Source organism: Phyllopteryx taeniolatus, chromosome 12 (genome assembly GCF_024500385.1).
Source record: "Phyllopteryx taeniolatus isolate TA_2022b chromosome 12, UOR_Ptae_1.2, whole genome shotgun sequence".
NCBI classification, from domain to species: Eukaryota; Metazoa; Chordata; class Actinopteri; order Syngnathiformes; family Syngnathidae; genus Phyllopteryx; species Phyllopteryx taeniolatus.
Window position 1 is genome coordinate 13,188,260 of NC_084513.1, and position 13,491 is coordinate 13,201,750.

The 13,491-nt window shown below is 39.9% G+C and overlaps 2 protein-coding genes across 13 annotated transcripts in view; both read left to right on the forward strand.

Moving 5' to 3' along the window:
* Positions 1-7,446, forward strand: part of rapgef4a (Rap guanine nucleotide exchange factor 4a) — a 31,655-nt gene extending 24,209 nt beyond the window's left edge. For 4 of the 8 annotated variants that reach the window (XM_061793478.1, XM_061793479.1, XM_061793481.1 and 1 more), the window contains 16 exons: positions 232-317; positions 1,238-1,316; positions 1,409-1,559; positions 2,382-2,470; positions 2,593-2,623; positions 2,702-2,780; positions 3,599-3,745; positions 3,848-3,945; positions 4,032-4,157; positions 4,590-4,768; positions 4,843-4,933; positions 5,024-5,074; positions 5,968-6,055; positions 6,127-6,191; positions 6,269-6,323; positions 6,934-7,446. In XM_061793478.1, coding sequence (XP_061649462.1) covers positions 232-317; positions 1,238-1,316; positions 1,409-1,559; positions 2,382-2,470; positions 2,593-2,623; positions 2,702-2,780; positions 3,599-3,745; positions 3,848-3,945; positions 4,032-4,157; positions 4,590-4,768; positions 4,843-4,933; positions 5,024-5,074; positions 5,968-6,055; positions 6,127-6,191; positions 6,269-6,323; positions 6,934-7,061 — 1,543 coding nt within the window. In that variant the 3' untranslated portion in view covers positions 7,062-7,446. Of the gene's footprint in view, positions 1-231; positions 318-1,237; positions 1,317-1,408; positions 1,560-2,381; positions 2,471-2,592; positions 2,624-2,701; positions 2,781-3,598; positions 3,746-3,847; positions 3,946-4,031; positions 4,158-4,589; positions 4,769-4,842; positions 4,934-5,023; positions 5,075-5,924; positions 6,056-6,126; positions 6,192-6,268; positions 6,324-6,933 lie in introns of those variants that run through there. The other 4 variants (XR_009791254.1, XM_061793483.1, XR_009791255.1 and 1 more) reach the window with 4 other exon arrangements.
* A 593-nt stretch (positions 7,447-8,039) lies between these two features.
* Positions 8,040-13,491, forward strand: part of map3k20a (mitogen-activated protein kinase kinase kinase 20a) — a 30,360-nt gene continuing 24,908 nt past the window's right edge. For 2 of the 5 annotated variants that reach the window (XR_009791115.1, XM_061792358.1), the window contains exons 1-2: positions 8,040-8,220; positions 12,940-13,129. Coding sequence is in view for 2 of the 5 variants with exons in the window: in XM_061792358.1 (XP_061648342.1) it covers positions 8,216-8,220; positions 12,940-13,129 (195 nt within the window). In the remaining 3 variants the exon portion in view is untranslated. Of the gene's footprint in view, positions 8,221-12,939; positions 13,130-13,491 lie in introns of those variants that run through there. The other 3 variants (XR_009791116.1, XM_061792355.1, XM_061792357.1) reach the window with 3 other exon arrangements.

Genomic DNA, 13,491 nt, shown 5'->3' on the forward strand with positions numbered 1-13,491 from the left:
ATCGATTAATGACCATAACCGAAGCTGTTGGTGTTGTCTTCTACAACAGCTGAATGTCTTGTGCCACTTACCCCAAGCACTATTTCATCTCCAACAGTTCAAGATGTGTGTGATTGTCACCTGGCTGAAGCAGATGCTTGTTCAAAGTAAAACAAATCAGTGGCAAAGCGTAGTCCTCCTATTATGCATTTAAAACTGCTGTTTGATTACCTTTTTCATGTGTTGCTCCAGGTACAAGGTAATGTCGGGGACTCCAGAGAAAATATTGGAGCACCTACTTGAGATGATGCGAATGGATTCTCAATTTTCAGAGTCAGGTAAAGTCTGTCCAATGGTGTGTTAGTACAACCCCAATACCAATGAAGTTGGGACGTTGTGTTAAACATAAATAAAAACAGAATACAATGATTTGCAAGTCATGTTCAACCTATATTTAATTGAATACACTACAAAGACAAAATATTTAATGTTCAAACTGATAAACTTTATTGCTTTTAGCAAATAATCATTAACATAGAATTTTATGGCTGCAACACGTTCCAAAAAAGCTGGGACAGGTGGCAAAAAAGACTAATAAAGTTGAGGAATGCTCATCAGACACCTGTTTGGAACATCCCATGGGTGAACAGGCTAATTGGAAGCATGTGGGTGCCATGATTGGGTATAAAAGGAGTTTCCCTAAATTGCTCAGTCATTCACAAGCAAAGATGGGGCGAGGTTCACCTCTTTGTGAACAAGTGTGTGAGAAAATAGTCGAACAGTTTAAGGACAATGTTCCTCAACGTACAATTGCAAGGAATTTAGGCATTTCATCATCTACGGTCCATAATATCATCAAAAGGTTCAGAGAATCTGGAGAAATCACTGTATGTAAGCGGCAAGGCCGAAAACCAACATAAAAAAATATATATATATTTTAAAGTTAAGGAAGGCTGTTTCACATGCAAAAAGGAAAAAGGGCTCACTTGCTCACCGTGGAAGTTGACAGAAAGCTACGCAAGTAGGAATATGTGAAAGAAAAGGAAGGCCTAGAATGCTAACTACAGTCCCACCTGCTCAAGCTGGTGGGTCGCTGCCCGTAGGTCAAAATCAACATTCATTATGTCGGTAAAGTATGTTTTTTCTTACTGTATGTATCATTTTGGCTTGTTTGTAGGAATTTGTTATTGGCCACACGTCATTATTTCTCTTAAACCTGTATTTGATCTGCTCTTTTTTTCACATTTATTTACGACAGATGCAGCCTTAGATGATTTTGTGCTCATGCACTGTGTTTTCATGCCCAACATTCAACTTTGTCCAGTCTTGATGGCTCAATATCCTTTCCGCACTCCTGGAGTGTGTTTAAGTTAGATCATCTTCTAGATCCCCAACTCCTCTGCTGAGCTTATCCTTGACCGCTGCCCACCTACCATGCCCAGGCTTCACAGGGCTCTGAACAGGAAAAGCTGGACTATACACTCAACAATAAGCGCCGTGTGATCCGCCTGGTCATACAGTGGACCGCCTTGAATGGAGATCATCTGCAAGAGGAAGATACCTCTGTGGTCTTCCTGGAGGTCAGCTAAGGGTCCATCTATCCATCCATCCATCCATTTTCTGAGCCGCTTCTCCTTACTAGGGTCGCGGGCGTGCTGGAGCCTATCCCAGCTGTCATCGGGCAGGAGGCGGGGTACACCCTGAACTGGTTGCCAGCCAATCGCAGGGCACATAGAAACAAACAACCATTCGCACTCACAGTCATGCCTACGGGCAATTTAGAGTCTCCAATTAATGCATGTTTTTGGGATGTGGGAGGAAACCGGAGTGCCCGGAGAAAAGGGTCCATCTAAGCAATGCTATTTCATTTTAATATGCCGGAATACAGTGGTTAAAAGACAAATAATTTCAAAACCTTTTCCACTATTAATGTGACCTATAGCCTGTCCAAATCAATTGAATTTTTTGTATCTTTTCAAGAAGGAAGTAAAAATAAGTATAATGTGGTCGAACAAGTGTGCACACCCTTTTATAAATGGGATGTGGCTTTTCTGTCCATTACCTATGCTTTGAATATTGTTGACAGAAAAGTTAAATTTTTGTGTTGGGTTAACTTAATGCATTCAGAATTTATGTATATAATTAGTGAAAGACACCATATATAAAACAATTGTGTGCCTTCAAGAGTAAGCATAAATAAATAAACTGTGAGATGACATTGGCTGAGGCTCTGCATTTGATTTATGATTTTTTTATATTTGTTTATTATCAAATAGATCCCACAAATCAATTTACCTTTATTTTTTTTAACTATACAATTATTGCAGTGGACTGCTTTTATTCACTTTTGCTTGATCACTTCACTTTTTGTCGTCATATGCATTGATGTTTGTCTTTTGCAGGACTTTCTTGTGGCTGTATCTAATGACGCTAAAGCACTTCCACCACTCAGTGAGCAACTACCAGAGCTGGAAAAAATTGTAAAGTACAAGTATGTTTTATCATTATAAAACATACCTTTCATTTTATGGTTGTAGGACTTTATCAAAAGTGTCTAATCAAAGCAAATTGTGATTCCATTGATTTCTTACACCTTTCCCCCCCACATTTCAGCACAGATGATGCCAGAACCTCACACAGAAAGGTACATCTCCAAAGTCTTGATTCTGATCATACTTTATTGATATGCTCTATTTTGCTTTAATTTGTTTAACATTCACAGCACAAAGTCCTACTGGAGCAGTTCAATAGGGGAGATGACAAACTGCAAAAGTGTCTGCCTGTTAAGAGCAACGATGAAAGTGAGTCTCCACACAGGCAGAATTCTGTTCACAGTGCAAGGTCTGGTCCATGGATCCACTAGTCTTGTTAAATGAATAAAATAGGAGAAATATCAGACAGTCTCTGAAGTCACAAATGTAGTATAGGGATTGAAATAATTAGTCGACGAGTCGAATTTACTACTTCACATCGATATTTAAAGATTGAAGTCGACGAACCTAAATGGCTAATTGCGTATTATGGGCATCTCGTCTGAGTTTAGTTTTAGTTCATCAGTTTATTTTTGAAAGGGGACAATGCAATTTCATAAAACACATGAAGTACACATGGTTAAAAAAGCCAGAATTAGCCAGAAGGCTAAGGAGTTTCGACTCGCCCATTTGCTGCCATCGCCGGACTATAATGCTCTGACGAGCAGCAAACTGTCCGGCCAACAAGGCGACAGTCTTCATACATCTGCCTGAGAGTAGCGGTTAACCTCGCTAGCTTTGGCTATTCCGATTGCCGCTAGTCTTAAAATATTCATAATAGTGGGACCACAAGAGGAACGATGGACCATACATGGAACAATGCGACTGTAGTGTACTGTACTGTAATGTGCTTCATCTTGTTTTGCAAAATTTAGACATATATAAACAGTATTTGCACATTCTGGATGTCTTTAACAATAGTACACATATGTAGCGTATCTTATAACTACACACTCCATTCTCTGATTTAATTTACAATAGTGAGAATGTAATATAAAATCTTATGCATGTCAATCACAAATGGCTGCATTGATTTAATAAGAAATCAAAATGCAATTTGCTTCTGCCCTTGACTCTTTTGTCCTCAGTTCTTTTCAAAGTCTTTTGTTATGACCACACCTACATCACAATCCGCGCCCCAGTTTCTGCCTTGGTCAGAGAGGTCCTGGATGCTGTGGCTGACAAGATGGGCTCAGTAGAAGACCTTCTACTTGTCGGTCTCAGCTCAGCAGGAGGTGAGAATATTCAGCATATATATAATGTATGTGTGTGTGTGTGTATATCTACACATTAAAAAAACATGTCACTGTATCTAATGTGTTGTGTTTTTTGATCAGATAAAGTCGTGTTCAAACCCACTGATGTGTCCGTGTTCTCCACTCTCACCATCAATGGACGTCTCTTTGCCTGCTACAAGGATCAGCTGGATTCTTTGGTGTGTTTTCAAATGATTCCGCTCTGTTTTGTTGTTATTCGATTTTGACATCACACTTAAAAGATTCTTTTAATTTTGAAATCTAGACCCCCGTACCCGAGCAGGAGGGTCCATCTGCAGGCTCGTTGGCGAGTTTTGAGTGGATGAGCACCAAGGGTGTTGCTTACCATTTGACACTATATGACTGGGAGCTTTTCAACTGTGTTCATGAGGTTTGTTGAGAGAGAAAATTATTAAACACCTCTCTTAAATCTGAATGAATTCCATTAGCTTTTGCTGGTGAAGCTAATGAATTGATGAATGTGTTCCACTGCCTACATGGCAATTCACCTATTTGCTGATTTTGTTTTTTGTTTTTTTTTTAAATTTAAAATATTTTTATTTTTTATTTTTTTTAACCTATGCTCCATTACTCACAGAAATAAAATCACAGATTATCTGTTTTGGTGCTCTTTCTGAAATACCCTAAAATGCTACAAGATGGTGCCAAAGCCTTGTCTAGCAGAAAAGTAATACTTTGGTACCATTTTGTGGCATCTTGATGCCAAGGAACTACACTGAAGTGGACGAGCATCTATAAGACAGGCCAAAGCCCTGTTTTATAGCAAGAAAGTCATTTATACTTGTCTTTTGTGTCATGACAGCTTGAACTGATCTACCACATCTTTGGGAGGGAAAATGTCAAGAAAAGCACTGTGAACCTGGACCTGTTCCTGAAGAGGTTCAATGAAATTCAGTTTTGGGTGATCACAGAGGTCTGCCTGTGCCCCCAGCTCAGCAAGAGGGTGCAGCTTCTCAAAAAATTCATAAAGATCGCATCCCAGTAAGAACATTCACTTCAAGGTCTCTCACTTATTGATTTGTGTTTGTTTACCTTTTTTTCTTGTGTGCCAAAAGCTGCAAGGAGCACAGGAACTTGAATGCTTTCTTCGCTATTGTCATGGGGCTGAGTAATCCAGCGGTGAGCAGACTGAATCAGACCTGGGAGGTTGGTACTTGTCGGCCTGTCTCACTCTTTTTGTTTCATCACTCATATCCTAATGACGCAATGACTACAATCTCCCTTCTGTGTTCCCAGAAACTTCCCAGCAAATTCAAGAAGTTATATGGAGAATTTGAAAACCTGATGGTAAAGTGAGGGAGTCCAGTCATTTCCCCTAGCTAGCTAAGGGGAAATGTAATTGTCACAGCAGTAATAGTCAGACATATACACTTGCATTAATAATATAGAAACAACCAAGAAAATAAAAACAAAATACAATTGAATTTTAGAAATCTAACTGTAGTCCAAATAAGAACTACAAATAAGATGTTGTATGTTGGTATGTGTTAAATAGAGTATTTTTTTTCTAATTAGTATAAAGCAGGAAGTATGTTTTTGATAGTGATAGACAGTAATGATGAATTATAATACAGTACAATGTTGCACCTCGATTTATGTATGAGCTGCCCCAACGTTGCTTGGTGCCATTGGCGGATTTTTTTGCCTTGACTTGCAAGCAATGATTTGAGTTACGACTCAAACATACTTCAGACCCTCCACCTATCCAGTGAATTGACACAATTGGCGCAATTACGGTGGACCCTCTTAGTGGAACCTTGGTTCACTAACAAATCAGTATACAAATACTGCTTGGGTTCCTGACATAAACCCGAAATGCTCACTTATGCTTTCTTTCACACAGTGTTGTCATCTGCTTTATTTATGTATTTGCTGTAAATTAGTATGGCTCCTAAGAATAGAAAACTGCAAGTGATTGTGCTATGAAGAAGTTTACGTTTTTGGAAAGTAACCTCCGATGATGAAAGACATGGCCTGCCTGCTTCAGACATTGACATACATTAAAAGAAATTACGCATAAATGTTCAAATGATAGTCACATCTGAACAATAAGTGAAATCTGAGAGATATGAATATTGATAACGCTGTTTAACAGTGTTTAGTTTGTATGTTAATATGCATTATATTGATTGTGCAGATGATATTATGGATCCGTTTTAACACAGCGACTCTTTGGACAGGACCCATCCAGGAACCATCGAGTGTACCGACTGATGGTTGCCAAACTAGCACCTCCCATCATCCCTTTCATGCCGCTGTTGATCAAAGGTCAGCACGTGTTGTTGTCACAGCAGTTCAACTTGTTTGGACTCGAACTCTGCTTTTTCCTCTTCCTCTAGATATGACATTCACTCAAGAGGGCAACAAGACGTTTGTTGAAAATTTGGTCAATTTTGAGAAAATGGTAAGGTTTTAGCTGATTATTTTCAATGTAATTTTTGTTGATTATAGTTATTAATTTGTATATTTTTTCACCTCTAGCGGATGATCGCAAATACAGTGAAGATCGTGAGATATTGTAGGAGCCAGACGTTCAGTAAGTCATACAGCTAAATTTGTGCAGTTTAATAAGATCCTGCACTAGAGCTGTATCAGAATTATTACCTTTACAAAAATAATGACAAATCCATGATTGTGGACGAGCATAATGTCCTGTGTCTCACTGGCCATGCTTCAATCTACTGTATATACCTAATCTCAAAGTTGTTCAAATAAACAATCAGGTTGCCTATAGATGCCACAAGACAGCGGCCAAGTGTTTTGTTAATTTAATTATGCCATTACTGTATGTTTGTACAAGAGGAAGTACAATATTATAGAGTGCTATTTTTCTTATTAAAAACACATTACAAAAATGTTTTTGGTGGGAGGCTGGAACGGATTAATTGCTTTTCCATTAATTTCACTTGGGAAAGATGATTTGAGACAAGTGTTTTGAGGTATGAGGGTGGTCATGGGACAAATTAAACTCATCTCAAGCAACCACTGTATATTATTATACATGGCTTTGACCTGAGCACAAAAATTTCTTATTAGCTTGTGTAGATGTACCATATTATTTCTGCAATGTGTATATCAGTGGACAAGAACATTTACTTTTCTTTTTTTATTGCCACGTTTCATTCTTTTCACTGTTTTCCCTACAGGTCCAGTGTCACCACTGGTTAACAAGAAACATCCTGATGTTTGGCACTATGTGCGTCACTTCAGTGTGATCGACAACCAAAGAACGCTGACCCAGCTCTCTCATGAGCTAGAACCTCGCAAATCTTGATACCAATTAGTAAAAGCCGCCTAACGTGCAGCATCACTACTCGTACTGCTTTAACTCCAACACAGACAATAACTTGGAGGACATGATCACAGATAATGTGGTGCTGTTTCCAAAAATTGAGGTTTTTATTGCTGTAACTTTGCACCACAGCAACTCTTGGCAGGTAAAATTGTTCATAAAAACAATGAATTCAGGAAAGCAGGTAAACATTTCTCTGGGACCTTATATTGTTATGTAATATTTCAGGTATAAACAGTATATGACCTGTTAAATGTCTCAGTAGTCTTGATATGATCTTTTTGTATCAAATATTATTTATAAATATTTGTGAGATTGTTTTGTGCTGTAAATTATACATAAATATTTATTTTGTCATTAGCATGCAGAGGAATTTGTTTGACTCGTTTTTTCTGGAAGCGGCCTACTTTAACATTAATGGAAAAACCATCTCAATCACATGATCTAAATATCTGTATCTAAATATTTCTGTATTTTCCCCCATTAATATACTGAACAACACATTTCAGTCTTAGTCATATTACTTTTGTCATTCTTAACACCTTTGAAGTACTTGACTTTCTCTGACCAATCAGATTGTGCAGCTGTCATTACTACAGAGGCGCCATCTATCTATCTATCTATCTATCTATCTATCTATCTATCTATCTATCTATCTATCTATCTATCTATCTATCTATCTATCTATCTATCTATCTATCTATCTGTCATGGCATAAAAGTTTTTTTCAAACAAAAATTTCAGTGCAACATGACAATATGCTAGCTGCGTTAGTGTAGGTTAGGTCTAAAATTTCGACTTGCGTACACATTAACGTTAGGTCAGCACGGTTGGAACGGAACTCCGTCGTAAAGCGAGGACAGTCTGAACTTCCATGAAAGCAGGAAGACGTCATTGTTGCTTACGTCCAGTAGAGGACGCTGTTGTCATGACAATTCAGGGTCCAAAGAGACCAGTCCTAGTCCTACATCTTAAATCAAGAAGTTGTGTAACTAGTAAAACCACCGTAGGTAGAGCATGGGAAAATATGAAAAGGCGAGTATAACCGAGTTTCCGGGAACACTTTTGAGTTCTTCATTTTCAGTGTGTGTTCCCTGAACGACGATCTGCTTGACGCCGCTCCAGAAAGTTGATGTATGCGGTACGTATGTCGAATGAACATTTGTGGACGCTATTGCTTCGTTTTTTGCGTGGCTATTGGTCCGACGGCGTCCTCGTTTACGTTAGTTTGCTACTATGAGCTCTCGATCAAAGCCTGTTGTTTACGTTGTGCTATGGCTTTGCACATTGTCACGTTTGCGGTTCCTACTACTACCACTACTGCTATTACACTCTTATTTACACTTTGTATAAGCATGTCCCTCAATTTGATGCATAGGTTTAAGTTTTATTTTCAAAGCCTCCTTTTGGTCACCATTGTACACTGGTTCTCAAAACGTACCACCTTAAAAAATACTTTGCTGTCCAAGTACCACCATCAAGAACTAAGTTTATCCCTAAAAAGTATATTTAATATGATTGTAAGCCACTGCAACATCATGCATTTTGAACATTAACACTGTGGTTAAAGAAAGTTAAACTAACTAAATACATGTTTACAAAGCGTTCTTCAAGATTAAATGCAAGTATTTAATTTAAAGACCCTAGGCTGTAAGATGAATTCAGAGATTTGTTTCTATATACATTATCCAGCACATTTGGAGATAATTGCTGAAAACGTACAAAAACTGAGAAGTATGCAGTTCTGAATCGTGAAAAACGGTTTTTCACCATTTCAGTTTTCCTGATTTTCTGGGTGTGGCTAAAATGGCACCCAGTGACGCATTTCGGCATAAATCCCACCTCTCACACAATAGAAGAACTTGACCGCTTTCGTTCATACCTATGGTTATCCATTTATTGTCACGTGACAGGGACTTAAAAAGTTAAATACGATTCTTTCGAGTGCCACTAGAGTCAGAACTGTCTTGAGGGTATTGGCTACATCGAGTTGCTGGAAGTAATCCTTCAGAGATTTTTGGTTCCGATGACCCCGTTCATGATTACTACTTGAATTCCGTTGGCACATATGAGGACCTACTTCATCCATAAATTCTTCTGGATTGACTACACTAAAGTCTTTGTCTGTGACCTTTTGAAACAACGACCCCATTGGTGTCATGTAGGTTGATCGGACCATGCCAAGAAAATATCAAGTTACTAGGCAGGATGAATCTAAGCAGTAAGCTTGTTAATGCCAAATGTTCACTCCCCAATCCAAATGAGTCAGCAGAATTCAAGTCATCAACTACCAAATCCAGTTATACATGTATCCTCAATTTCCCCTTTTCAGCTGACATGAATGGGCTAAATGTGGTAACCTAATTATAAACGCCTCTCAGTATGACGCGGTCCAATTGTGCATCACTGCGAACTACAACAGCAGCACTGAAACAGCTCATCTATTGGATGACCTTAGATTGTGCAGGTGCATAATGAAGTGGCCTGTGACTGTATGCGAGGACACGTCATCCGGCTTTATGCATGACGGGGCTTTCACGCTTGCAGCCCTGTTTGCTGTTAAGTGAGAAACGTCGGGAATGAGTGGCGCAATGTCACCGTTCCCCCGTGACCCAGCTTGAGTGGACACACAATACAGTGGGCCGGCCCGCAGAGCAGCTTCCTGCGAGGCTCTGAGTGTAGCATGAATACGCGTTAATGGTCACAAAGCAACGGCTCCCCTCTGCGACAATTGAGGCACATCCATCCATGGACAGCAATCCCAATGAAGAACAAGGTAACAGCCTTTTAAAAGCCCTAATGGCTCAGCTGCAAATTGGGAAACGTCGGAAGAATAACAGCTATACTTTGCTTTAATGATAGAATTGTTGTTTATTTATTTATTTTTTATTTATTTTTTTATTTATTTAATTTGTTTACTCGGTGCGGTTACAAAAGGATACAATCCTCAATATTTCTAGCGTTGGGTTGTTTTATGTTCCTCTATCTTTGTTTTTTAGCTATATTCCCTTCAAGCAAAAATATTTTTCAGTTTGGGACAGTATGAAATGTTTTGCTGTGAATGATACCAAAATTACCGTAGTGGAGAATGCTTTGGCACCCTTTCTTGAGGGTACCAATCCACAGTGGTTCGGTGCTTAACTCATTCACTGGCCAGTCGTTTTCATAGCACAGTCCCCCATATTGGCAGTCGTTTTAGAGCATTTTTTCAGAAAACTGTGTTTTGTGACAATTTAAGCACCAAACCTACTCAAAGAAAGAGTAGACTCTTCTTTCACCAGAAAAAGTTTGTTTGTAGCTTTTTCTGTTCTTTAGTAATCAGCAGTAGAACATCGGCTGGTTTCATCAAAAACACTGGTTTCTGAACATAAAGTAGAGAAAACAAGTTTTTTTTGTTTGTTTTGTTTTTTGTTTTACAAGCAAAACAGTGACCTTGGTTTTGTGACACCTTAAACTATAAAACAACAAAACCAAAATTGAGAAAGAGCTTTTGACGGAAAACTTATTTTTTTACAGATATACAACTATGAAATGCCCCATGAGCAGCACAGACTCACTGCATGGCTCAAATTGAACATTAGTGGATTTTTTTACACAGTGTTTCTCATTCACTCCACAAACTGTGTCATCTTTTCTCACGATTGTGACACATACACTCTTTATACCATACATAGAACTACTCTGTTCAATAGTGAGGTGGCTAAACTTGTCTGACTTTCAGCGTTTTGGCATTTCTCCCCCTCAAAATCGACGTGACAAGCCGATATTCACCCCCTAATCTTTTTCGACTCAAAACCTCCAAATCCAAAGCGATGCAACACCGCCATTTACAGGGATGAACTGCTCTTTGTGGACAGCAAGGCCCAGAGGATAACCTGAGATTCGTACCCCCCGCCCGATGCATGTCGTTGTTGTGTTAAGTTTTAGTGGTTGTTTAGTGGTGGTTGGAGAGGCTGTAGGCGAAGCCACGCTTCCGTCAGACTGCCCCAGGGCAGCTGTGGCAACACAAGTAGCTTACCACCGCCAGGGTGTGATGTGACTGAGGAGTGAATGAATAATGCATGAAATTGTAAAGCGTCTTTGAGGACCTAGAAAAGCAATATTTTAGTGTAAAGCTACATCCATCCATCCATCCATTTTCTGAGCCACTTCTCCTCACAAGGTTCGCAGGAGTGCTGCAGCCCATCCCAGCTGTCATTGGGCAGAAGGCGGGGTACACCCTGAACTGGTTGCCAGCCAATCGCAGGGCACACATAAACAAACAACCATTCACACTCACATTCACACCTTGGGGCAATTTAGAGACTTCAATTAAGCTACCATCCATGTTTTGGGGATGTGGGAGGAAACTGGAGTGCCCAGAGAAAACCCACGCAGGCACGGGGTGAACATGCAAACTCCACACAGGCGGGGCCGGGGATGGAACCCTGGTCCTCAGAACTGTGAGGCAGACGCTCTAACCAGTCGTTCACCGTGCCCCGTGGCTACATAAGTAGCTTAAATGTCTAGAACAGGGGTCACCAACCTCTTTGAAAGAAACCGCTAATTGGGTACTAATTATTGCGAAGGGCTACCATTTTGGTACACACTTCTGAAAAAACTAATTTGCTTAAAATCCTTTGAATCATTATTATTATCAATAATCATTGAGTCAGTATTTTAGTATTTTTTTCCCCTACATCTAATTGCAGTGTTAATGTTCAAACTGTGCATAATGTTACAGTGGCTTATAAAAAGTGTTAAGTATACTTTTTAAGAATGAAACATCTGTCTTCTTTTTGATGAATACTACGCTATACTGCGGCACGGTGGCCGACTGGTTAGAGCGTCAGCCTCACAGTTCTGAGGACCCGGGTTCAATCCCCGGCCCCGCCTGTGTGGAGTTTGCATGTTCTCCCCGTGCCTGCGTGGGTTTTCTCCGGGTACTCCGGTTTCCTCCCACATCCCAAAAACATGCATGAATTGGAGACTCTAAATTGCCCGTAGGCATGACTGTGAGTGCGAATGGTTGTTTGTTCCTATGTGCCCTGCGATTGGCTGGCAACCAGTTCAGGGTGTACCCCGCCTCCTGCCCGATGACAGCTGGGATAGGCTCCAGCACGCCCGCGACCCTAGTGAGGAGAAGCGGCTCAGAAAATGGATGGATGGACTACGCTATACTGTATTTCAATGTTGGTCATGATGGTGGTACTTGGAGAGCCAAGTATTTTGAGAGGTGGTACTTGGTGTAAAAGGTTTGAGAACCTCTGTGCTACAACATTCCCCCACTATTCGCGGGGTATAGCGACCGACCGAGCCTTGCAGCGAATAGCGAAAATCAGTGAGGAATTGACGATTGCCTATAGATGCCACAAGATGGCAGCAAAGCACTTTTTTCTATTAGACAAAGCTATGGCCTGACTAAATGAAGGTCATCTCCTCACTTCCACATAGATGGCACCAAGGAAAACAATTTTAAGCACAAAAACAACAAATAATGGTGGATAGGTCACCAAAAATCTGCGAATAGGAGAATTAGTGAGAGTGGAACACTGTCCCTTTATTTCTACTGTATTACCACGTATTGTTAGATAATCGCAAAAGTGCAAGTCATTTTTAACTCACTGTCACAATATCAAAATGTTTTCTTTATGTCTATGTAGATTCTAAGTAATCTGCAAAGTTTGCATCAAGGCAAACGCACTCGTCTTGTTTCTTGAATTTGTTGTTTTTTCTTGTTTCCCGAAAACATATAAAAACGACTTAGGCAATAATGTTATGAGACTAACGATTTTCTTTTCATGACCAAACTATGCGAAACGGATGCACAGACATGCACTTCCATGTGAACTGAGGACCTTTTGTCCTTGTGATTTTCCAGAAGCGGTGTTGGCACCAAGTGTCAGAATGAGATGTCGTCTCATAGCGGCTCCTTTGTGCAAATCAAGTTCGATGACATCCACTTCTTCGAGAACTGTGGCGGCGGCAGCTTCGGAAGTGTGTACCGGGCCAGATGGATCTCCCAGGACAAAGAGGTGGCGGTGAAAAAGCTGCTCAAGATTGAGAACGAGGTGGGAGTCATAATTACCCTGGGCTTTTCATGTACACTTTGTATTTTTTAATTGTCACTTTAGTAATCATTTTAATTGCTACCCCATTTAGTGGGATGTGATGACTTTGTGAACGCATCATTCATGGTCATTATACTCCCCCACTATGAGAATGGTGTTGCAAAAGAAACGTTATTGTCAAATCCTATTTGACACAGTTACAACACAGGGTACCCCTGATTCAAAGCACAGGCCCATTGTCTTAAAGACAAAAAAATGAATCATCTTTGAAAAAGGTACATTTGTTGGCCTCTGACAGCATATTTTGAGTATCTTTTATGGAACTCTAGTAAAAGATCACAGAGTGAACTTCATTTAGTGCG